The 11,038-nt window shown below is 39.8% G+C and overlaps 1 protein-coding gene across 4 annotated transcripts; it reads left to right on the forward strand.

The window, feature by feature from the left end:
• The first annotated feature begins 5,445 nt into the window (after window positions 1–5,445).
• On the forward strand, window positions 5,446–10,220 carry il12ba (interleukin 12Ba). 4 transcript variants are annotated; one of them, XM_030396971.1, is made up of 8 exons: window positions 5,446–5,496; window positions 7,195–7,282; window positions 7,373–7,660; window positions 7,823–7,928; window positions 8,255–8,496; window positions 8,632–8,804; window positions 9,004–9,125; window positions 9,453–10,220. In XM_030396971.1, the coding sequence occupies exons 2-8, from the start codon at window positions 7,195–7,197 to the stop codon at window positions 9,502–9,504; spliced, it is 1,071 nt and encodes a 356-aa protein (XP_030252831.1). In that variant the 5' UTR covers window positions 5,446–5,496; the 3' UTR covers window positions 9,505–10,220. The 4 variants fall into 4 exon arrangements, with proteins under 4 accessions (XP_030252831.1, XP_030252830.1, XP_030252828.1 ...); XM_030396970.1 differs by lacking the exon at window positions 5,446–5,496 and adding an exon at window positions 6,137–6,593; XM_030396968.1 differs by lacking the exon at window positions 5,446–5,496 and having other exon boundaries at window positions 7,058–7,282.
• Window positions 10,221–11,038: the final 818 nt, after the last annotated feature.

Genomic DNA, 11,038 nt, shown 5'->3' on the forward strand with positions numbered 1-11,038 from the left:
AGTACAGTTGCCGGAGCAGATCGCAGCTGTTCTAGACAATGCTCGTGTTCGTGACGAAATGAGCACGATCTGAACGAGTCAAAGGCAGGCGCTCCACTTCTGAAACGCCCTCAGTGGGATGTGAAGTCACGTGGGGACGTTACAAAACATTGTCATGCACATGAGGTAATATAGCCCTGCCCGGTGGAACCAAGGGGTTAGTCTTGTTTTATGATAAGCAAGAATAAAAAGTAATTGAGTTTATTGTGCATGTCTTAAAAAGCAAAGTAAAAACTGACAGAGACAATGGATGGATGAAGAGGCAGACAGACAGAGACACACTTTTACTACTGTGTGGTTCAGTCACGACACACTGAGCTTGAACCTGAGGGCCCATTATGCAGGATCAGATTACAGGAAGAATGAACGAGAATCTGCCGTCCCCTGTCAAAACTCGTCCGGCTTTCAGGCTAGCTCACATGCTGGAAATTCCTCACTTGACAGTTTGACTTCATAGTTATTAACAGTAAATCTGGTCTTGTACTAATAGGTGGTTCTCTGCTCAGAGGAATGTTAACAGTTGGGACTATTTAACATTCCCAGTCAGAGAAAGGTCCATGAATCTGTGAATCTGTACACAAAACCAGTCCCCCCTTTTACAAATCACAAATCTTTCAAGGGGGTCCAAAGAGAATTTGCATAAACACAGACACACACATACACCAACAAAGCAAAACAAACCAAATGCCACCGAGGTCCGTCCAGACTGAAAAAACAAATCTGTTGTTGCTCAGAATCACAAAGGGCTGCATCAATAAGAGAGAGGGGGCTGTGGATCCGGCCGCAGAATCCACCTCTTTATATGACTTGACCTTTCTACGGCTCCGTCCACTTCACACCTCCTCTCTCTCTCTACCACACACACATTACATCACCAGAGTCTTCTCCTTTTTCCCTTTTGTTTCCCTACTTTCCATCCCTCTCACAGATGAGATCATCGCACTGATTTCATTCCAGCTGTTATGGTTTTTGGGGGCATCTGGGAAACGTTCCAGCGCGCAGCCACAGATCACAAGCACATAGAGAGCCTCTTGCCCAGCTGTGTAATTCTCAACAGCTGCAGAACAATGTGCTGTGACACTTGAGCAAGGACACCAGCCATACTCAATTAAATCTCAATCTTCCCCGAGCTAAAGTACACTCAGCGTGATGTAATTGTAATGCTTAGACTGTGCTGACTGTATAACTGTTCAAACCACAGGAATTTCATATGTGGACATTCTGAGCTATTACTTCAACTGGACAACTTTTCATTTCAGATGGAAACGTCCATGATGTCAGTTGCAATTTAATTTAGGCAGCACAGTTAGCTCAATGTGCTTTATGTTGAAAGACAGAGCAATCATTCAGACTGGAAACATTACAAACTGACAAGGACATGAAGGCTCTGCAGCAGGTGATCAAGACCACCCGGTACATTATTGGTACCCGTTTGCTGATCATCAGTGATTTCGGTGAAGTGAGGTTTGCACAGAGCCCAAAGGATACTAAAGGAAAACACCCACCCCAGCTGAAGTCTGTTCACCCTGCTGCCATCTGACAAAAGATATAGAAGTACTGCTGTCATAGTGCCACATTACCGAGCAACTTCATTCCTGGGGCTGTGAAACTCCTCAATTCATCATCCATTCCATCATATACTCTTAATTTTCTAAAACAGATGCAGCACAAAGGAATCAAACATAGTTTGAGGCTTTGGTTTTTAAACCCTTGTGTTTAAAACTACAATTACAATGACAATAGTTTACCTCATGACCTTGTAACTACAGTGGGTAATTAAAGTTGTCCACAACATCACTGGTACCCATCTATGGACCATCAGTAATATAGGTGCGCCCAACCCAGCCATAGTCTATTCAGCCTGCTGCCATCTTGCAAAAGATACAGAAGCAACTTCTGTCCTGAGCTCATCATCAACGTAAAATGTGTGTGTGTGTGTGTGTGCGTGTGCGTGTGCGTGTGTGTGTGTGTGTGTGCGCATGTGTGTGAGAGAGTGTGTCGAGAACTACAGCTGAGTTCTGATATACAATTTTGTGTTGCATAATGACAAATTATTTTTTAATCTGAAATTAATAAGATGCAGAAACACTTCAAACATCCATTAAATAAACCACAGTAATAAAAGCCCAAAACATCCAACCCAAACCAAGAATTTACAGTATTTAACCACCAACATGTCCTGATTTTGTTATTCAGTGTGGTCACAGTTGTGATGGACCTAAAGTCAGCAGGCAGCGTGATCCAGATAGCAGGAGCACAGTAACAGAAGGCACTCTCAGTTATAATCAGTGAGCATGTCAGATATGTGCCGAGAAGCCAAACCATTAAGTGCTTTATGGACTATTAGCAGGATTCAGCAGGTGATTCTGCATTGTACTGTGAGCCAATGAAGTGATTTCAGTAATGAGTAATGCTAAAAACGTCGGATGCTGCATTTTGAATGATCTGGGGCCGCCAGAGTGATTGTTTGGATAATGCTGCGAACACAAAAGCTGCAGTACCTGCTGAGGCAAATGCATGAAACAGTTTCAGTGATTATATATTCATGAAATGATTTTCGAAACGGAGATCAGCATCCAAAGTAATGCAAGGTTTCAGACTTGAACGCTGGATTTCAGAGACAACGATGCCAAGTGTGAATATTCTGTTTTTGACTTAAAGAATCAAATTTGACTGTCTCAGTCGGTATTCAGTTGTGAACGTTTGCTGGACATCCAGCAATAAAGATCAAAAATACACTTAACCAATTTGTTAACAGGACTGAGATCACCATAGTAAAGGGAAATGTACAGCCATAAAGCTATAAAGTCTTACATGAAAACACCTACAACCCTCTGGGGACATCTAGTGATCAAAGATAGACACTACAGAAGATTATTGTTCTGCTTTTCATAGAAACATCCTCTATATCTTGTGTTTTGCTGACATTGGTTGTACTTCCTCATCGTTTGGGGTCCTAAAACTCCATTGCTCTATGTGTAAAAAAAAAAAAAGAAAAAAAAGAATTGAATTATTTATTTAATATTCTCATTCAGTTTGGTAGAGTCATGAAGAATCAATCTGACAAAATAACTCTTTATAGTTTTTGTGCTGTTAAAGAGGGCCCAGGCTCTCCAGGACTCCAAACTACAACATTAGGAGTTAATGCATGAGGGTACGCTTTTTTTAAATTTACATAAATCAAATTTTAAATATGTACTATGCTGTTGGAAATTGTTCTCGTTTAATATTTACAAAAGAATGCAAGTGAGAAGCTACATCAAGTGTTTAAGTTTAAGAGGAATTCATATATGTTCAGGATCTGAATTTCACACATCCGGCTTCATAAGTAAAACCACACATGATCCTACAGCAAGATTATAACATTCAACTCAAGGATGCAATTTCCTCAGAAGGAAGTTAAAAAATGCCACTTATCGAGCGCGTTGTCTGTTTCGATCATACAGAGATGCTCACTGTAGACGTGCACGTGACAGCTGTTGAACAAAAGGGAACAGGATGAGACAGATTTAAACTGTGATCAGTTCCTTTTCTGCTTTACCTCTGACCCGCAGGGTGACAGCAACAACATCCACAATTCATCGAGACTAGAGACAATGAGTTTCATCTCTGTGTGTTTATGATACTGCCTGACATCACACACATGAAAACCTTTTGCAGTGTAATCAACATAGGTAATTCCATGAATATATTCTTGGCAGTAATAATGTTGGTTTATGTTTACAGTGCTGCATGGTTACAGGTATGTTGACACTTACAGGAAGCTGGAATTAATGCATAGGAAAGTACAGAGAGAGAGAGAGAAAAACACTTGCTTGTGAGCTTCTGTCACTCAAACCCTGATTTAAAAAATGTACACAGATATTAGAGATTAGGGAGATCCAGGTAACGAAAAAGCGTTATCATTCAAACTGTTCAATACATAAATAAAGAACGACAAACAGAAATAACTCATGAAGTAACATCTGCGACAAGAGTTTTCAGTTTTTAGTTAGTTAACTTCATGTTAAAGGTGCAGTATGTTAAAATTAGTGTCTTGTTAAATGAATACTAAAAACAAATAGGGGGCAGCTGATCACCTGAATAACCGCTATCGCTAGCTAGATTTAGAGTTGGTGTTGCTGTTAGCACAGGAGCTGTGGACAGAGACTGGCTGGGGCTAGCTGGTAAGCATGTTTACTTCAGTAGATAACTGTAACACACTACAGAGACATCTTAATGTCAAAAAATCAAAGTTTCATCAAACTTACATTCTCACATATTGTGAAAATATCCACCTGTAGGCCACTTTACCTTGCAATATTCATCTTATAACCTCAAACTGCTGTTTGTCTGTGTATTCAATATGTTGCTTTGTTCAACACTTTTGTAAGGTGTGAACAATCTTCAAAATGTTCAGTTGTGGCAACATCGTAAAGACACAGCCCTTGAGAAATCCGGTCCTTTGTCTGCCTACCTATTTGGGCCAAGTCCCATCTTCTGACCGACTCATGTTTCTTTTCATTTTCTCATATCTCAATCTCATTGTTCCATTTGTTTTCTATTATAGGCCTTGTTTCACCTGGCCAGCCTTCTCTTACTTCTTCCCTTTCCTGTTAACACTTTTAGGATGATGGTAACTGAGGATTGCCAAACCAGTTTTAAAGATCACACACTACTAAATGGCATGCGGATTAACATGTCTTGGTGACATCATTGTGGTACTAGAACAAAAATAACATGCTATGTTATTAAAGGATGCGATCACAAATATAGTGACTTCATCAATTCTGGTGCTTGATCAATGCTTTCAAGCTCACAAAATCCAATTAAATCAAAAAGTAATTGGAAATTAAACAAACACAGAGGGGTGAAACTGAAATCCAAATAACAAATAACTAAATCATAGAAATGTGTTACTCCACATATCTATTTACATACCGTTTTAAATATTTCTCTAAGGCAACACAAAACATAATTCACCTTATCTAGGGGCACCAATGAAGAATTGTTCAGGTGGACGCTCATAACTCTAAAGCCAAACTCAGTGGAGCAGGTGAGTTTCTCTAAAGGCTGTCTTTGTTTTGAAGCCTTGCTGTTCTTTCTGGGTCTTTAAAAGTGTCTGAGTCATACAACACCAGTTTTATGCTCACGACTTTGGACTTTGTCTCACTTAATTCAACCACACCTATAAAAGAGGTGCTTTATTATAAACAACTAAAAGTACAGTAGAAATATAATTGACATCTATTTTGCTCTAAAAAGACAAGAAGGTTGCAATGGGTGTAGCCTCCAGGTCGAGGATGTTAAGTAAAGACAGGAGCATCTTTTTTTGTTTTTTTTGTGGTTTACCAGGCACAAAGACAGCCACTGACCGCAGCCTCCAGACTCCAACAGATGAAGAGGAAGAGCTGTAGCACAGAACAACCCTGTGGAGAGCCTGTCTGTCAGCTCCAGGCTGCTCTCCATAGACGACTGGTAAGACACTGTTGAGTTGTCAATTAAAAAGATAATTTTCCAAGTCAATAAAGTCACAGTTGTGTTACACAGTGTCGTTATATGTAAAATACCCTTAGTGTTGTGTGAAACCGCTCAGTGAACTGCATCGTATTAAGACAGCCCAACACACGTCAAGCATCACCAAGATGGCCTCCAACTCCACACAGAAGAAGTACTAAAACGAAAATCCCAACAATTGAAACAGCTTTTTTATTCTGAAGGATTTGGTCCGGAAGTCGTGTTGCTGTTACCTCCGGTGGGCACGAGCAATTAAATGGTGAAATAACGGTCAACTTCTTTGGGATGAAGTTAAAGTTTTGCTAATACGGCGAAAGAAGGTCTTTTTCCCTTTTCAGTTATAACAATTTGTATAGTTTTCATTCGCATTCTCAAAGCCAAGTATGGCAGAATTTTTACCGACTTTAATTTTTTACTTAATCTGTCATCATATGCGCAGGTAAGCTAAGTTCACGCAACATGATCAGCCACAGCAGACCTCTGTGTTTTCCCACTATCTTAGGCATGTGGAGCTTTCGTTGTTTAGCTAGTTTGCATCTTGTTTTCGTTAAACGTAACACTCTGAAACAATGATGTCATGAGGTAAAAATGCCCAGTGGGAAAAGGGGGCATTTCGGAAGGCATTCAACAGGTATGTTAATGGTAGCAAACACCAGTGTGTGTCATCCTTCCGGTGTAACAAAAGGTGCAGACCAAAATGAAAATGAAATAGGAAACCCTGAAAGTAAACAAACAGGAAGTGCACGTAACTTAGTAGCTACAGCTAGCAAACAACGTCGGTATTAAAAAAGGTACTAATACCGCTGATAACACTTGAAATGATGATGTGCAGCGTGTTAAGGGAGATAAAATCATCAGCGCTCCATCAGCGAGGCACTCACTGTAAGTGGAAGTGAGTACAGAGCGGTTCAGTACCTCTGTCCTGGCTGGAAAGCGAAGTTCCTCTGGACTTTTTCTATTCTTGGCGATGTGGGGAAATTCGTCCACGAAATGTCACTCTCATAAAAGGGCGCTCACAAGCGCAAGCCTCGCCATTTATCGGGGACACCAGTGCCAAGGTAAGATGACTGTTTACTGATTTGTTAAATAGTTGCTAATTTATAACTTTAGTAATAGAGAGGATGTGAGATGAGTGCTTGGCTACTGTATTTCATATGTTTAACTTTGTGCATTTAATAACATTTTATATTTAACCACTTTTATTGATCATATGTGCTGTTGTTTTTCTTGAGATGGCTGGACTCAGGTGAAAGTTATTTATAAAGTTTTTGGCGTTTTGTTTGGTGTGCATGTATAAAGACTTTGTAACTCAGGTACAGGAGGTGTATTGAGGCTATTTTGTATATTTTGTAATGTAAAGACGTGAGCTTACTAATTTAGTTTGCTGTGTTTTTAGTCTGCACTTTTGCTAAGTGAGTTTTTTTTTTTTCTTTGATGGCTTTTATTTTTTCATTGATTTTCTCTTTAAATATTTTCATGATATGGAATTGTTGTATGGACTAACACTTCTATATTGACTAATCACAAAAGCAATTGTACTTTTTCTGTGTCATTAATTCAAGATGTAATGTCCTTGGTCATGTGTCCAAGAGTCATATCTGTACTGATCTAATTTCATCATGTTACTTTCCCCCTCTCTGTCTTCTCTGTGATATGCAGATGAAGTTATTTATTTTGAACATCGTCTGTGTGCTTCTACAAGTCACTCACCAAAATCCCATCAGCCACTGGCCTCTGCTTCCTCACAGTAGGTTTGATCTCTATGAAAACATATCACTGACTCCAAGCTCAAATGATTTGCTAAACCGCCCTCTATTCCTTTGTGTCCTCTTTTTAGTTTTGGTTGTGGAGGTTGACGGCACTAAGGGCCAGCTGCCCCTGAGCTGTCTGGAGACACCAGAGGAGCTTACGAGGAGAGACAGCGAGAGTCAGGATATTTTATGGATGAAGAATGGAGAGGAGACAGCACAGAGAGGAAACTCGTATGTGGTGGAGCTGGAGGAGAGCTTAGGAGGGGCCAACTACACCTGCTACAGCAGGGACGGATCACTCCTCAATCACACCGTGGTTCTGATCAAAGAGGACGAAACTAAGAAGGGGAAGATTCTTGTGAAGGCTGACCAAGGTATGGTGATTTCATTTAAAACAAGTCACTGTTAAATGGTAACTAGAATTCAGGCTATAAAAACATAACAATTCATCTGATAAATGTCTTCTCATTTGTTTGTGTGTGTGTGTGTGTGTGTGTGCGTGTGTGTGTGTGTGTGTGTGTGCCGTCACTCATTAGAAGACTACTTGAAGTGCTCGGCTCAAAATTACAAGGGAGAGTTCCACTGCTCTTGGACCTGGCATCGCCATCGCGTTGGCAAAGTAGCATTCATCAAAGCTCGACGGTAAGCTCACAGACTGCTGAAATGTTTTCTGTGTTGCTCTCCAATAATAACACAGTGTTCAGACTCATGTCGGAGCTAAGAATACACAGTGACACCCATAAATACCTCCTTATGAAAGAAAACATAACAAAGTACCTTTTAAATGATATTTGGGGATCAAGGCCATGTCACGTCAAAGGCCTCTGAGGGATATATGTTTTGCTTCTGCAGTGCTTTTATAAGTAACTACTCCTTCACTTATTTCTCCATGAGAGGTTGCTTTTGGGCATTAAAATCTGAATCTGTGTGAATAAAACATTTATATTTTTTTCTGCTTTTTTCTGCAGGTTTTCTGACGACATTGACACTGAGTGTTCTGTAGACACCAGCGGTCGGAGTTGGACATGCTCCTCAGGTCAGAGCAATTTTTTCTGTACTGTGGACGACAGCGGTAACAGGATCTTGTGCGCGGACAAACAGCACTGCCCCTACGCTGAAGAGAGCGAGCCGATCCTCATCACTGTCTATGTGAAGACAGAGCACTTTCTGGTGGAGAACTACTCCAAACAATTTTTCCTGTCAGATATAGGTGCGACATCTGTGACACTGTGACGTGTTTATTTTTCAGCACACAGCACCCTTGTTCTCTTTTATCTTCTCATCTTTCCCCCCATCTGATCTTTGTTTTCAACACACTTTCATCTTTTGCTTTCGCCCCTGACAGTGAAACCTGACAAGGTGAATATCAGTAAAGTCAACACTACAGTGATAGAGTGGACTTACCCAAGCTCCTGGAGCAGTCCCTTCTCCTACTTCCCTCTCACTTTCCAGATTGCTCTGTTCAAACGGCCATGTAAAAGGTGCGATAACCCGTGCACTGACTCAAAGGCCACAAAGGTAAGAGGACTCAAATGATTGTTATGAAACTATTCTATAATTAAATGAAAGTGGAGTGAAAATTTGAATAAAAAGTCTAGTTATTTGTGTAAAATGACAGGTAATCCCACAAGTCATAAACTAACTGCACTCTGCACAATCACATGACAGAGTAAATGTTCCATAACTTGAGTGATGTCATTTATTTTTTATTTCTCAGACCTTGACAGTCGACTTTGCAAACATTTGTCAGTTTCAAGTCAAGCGCAAGACTAAGGCCGTCTGTATCCGAGCTAAGGACGCTTTCTGCAACTCACCATGGGGCGAGTGGAGCCACTTTGGGTCAGTACATACCAGTGGCTGTGGGAAAGTGGGAGATTTGGCCTTTATTTTCAAACAAAAACAGAACAAACTGTGTATACCTTTTCAGTAGCTTTAGGTCCCTGCTTGATTGTCTGTTATGCCTCATAGCCTCAGTGATCCAGTGCTCTTTTCTCCCTGGTCTTTTTTGCTTCCTGATTTTTAAAAAAGCTAGATCTCAGGATGGGCTCATGGGATGTAGACAAGGTTGCAGCTTTTGAATAGTTTTTGTATGAACACATAAATACTGTTGTAATATAATTGTAAGAGATGTTTCATGCTAATTTACTTATTTGTATTCCATTGCAGATTAGAGAAGAACAAGAAGAATAAACGGCAGCGAAACAGAAAAAGAGCGTGAGAGAAGAGAGAGTCACAAAACTGTACATCTGAAATAATGTTATATTTATTTATATGCTTTTATATATATTTCTATTTATGATGGCTTATGTCATGGTGTGTAATATGTATCAATTCTTAATGATAAGTCAAATGAAATTCAACACACTCTTTTTTGTTTCATGTGTAATGCAGAACATCAGACATTGACATTTGATCTTCATTTCTTTCACAACAACCAGTGTGACCATTGAATCATTGAACAGGAACATTATCAAAGTCTGTCCTGTAGTCTTTATGGGAATTTTGAAAAACATTTTCATGTTACCTTCAACACAGCCTGTGATACACACTCCAGACACCTAACCTCTTACCTTAGAGAACAGAAACCCTAATGATTGTTTCTATTTGACCAGTCAACAGTAGGTTGAAATGTCATCAGCTGCTCTGAGTGTATTTGGCTTTTCCCTGACCAAAAGGTGAGAGTGTGGCATTTTGGTGGAAACCCACCTCTTCACACTGGAACAAATCACAGGACTGTTGTCAAGCTTTGAACTGTATGCCTGCTCTGTGGATGAAGACGTGTGGTATTTCCTCCGTTACGCACCAAGTAACATGTGTAATTTTTGTGTTGTGTTCTTCTTACATCTCTTCATTGCTCTCTTTGTCCTTCTCTTGGGTGCAACTCTGTATTCCTCTGCAAATTAGGGTTGTGAACAACTACAATTTTTCATTAAATCAGCTGAAAAAAGAAAAACTGCTTTTTCTGTTCAATTACAGCCTATATGCTTTCGTAAAAGAGGCAAAGAAAATAGGCAGTACAGGAATATTAAAAACTGAACACTGAGAAAGAGTTCCCTTAATATGTTTTGTTTGATACAGCCAGGCATCGACCTCTAAACCACAAAAGTGGTTGCTCTTGTTATTATTACTGAACGGCACCCGTCACTACTGACATCTCGAGTGCGGGTGACTTTTCCCTCTGACAGGAGAGGAAGTGTCTTGAGTTACTCAGCTTCATGAGACAAACTGTGATTAACCACAGTCCAGCAACAGCATGATGGTGTTTTAATCCAGTTATTGTGACCAGTGCATCACAGTGAGGAGGACAGGATTCGTCCACTGCAGTCCTACCCAGTGCTTGTGAAGAAATGTCAATTTGTGTACCCGCCTCACACGTTGTGGCCTTAAATTATTAAAGTATCTCAGCTTTTACAAGTGAAAGGGAAAATGCTGTAAATCTAGCTGAGTATGACATAATGTAGCAGCAATATTGTTTTTACTGTAAATCCCATCGTTACTATCAACCTGTGATCCTTCACTTTCGCATGAGAGAATATAAAAAAGTACACATTGTTGGTACTTTTCCTTTTTGTTTTCATTTTATCCTACTTTATACTTATACTCCATTACATTTAAAAAGAAAATATTGTACCTTATTACCATTCACTTATTTGACAGCAATAGTTACTAGTTACTTTTCTGATCATCAATTAAGTGAAATATATGATCAATTTTGAAGATATGCGTCATAGATTAGACAACCAAACAGCATA

This window comes from Sparus aurata, chromosome 18 (assembly GCF_900880675.1).
Source record: "Sparus aurata chromosome 18, fSpaAur1.1, whole genome shotgun sequence".
NCBI classification, from domain to species: Eukaryota; Metazoa; Chordata; class Actinopteri; order Spariformes; family Sparidae; genus Sparus; species Sparus aurata.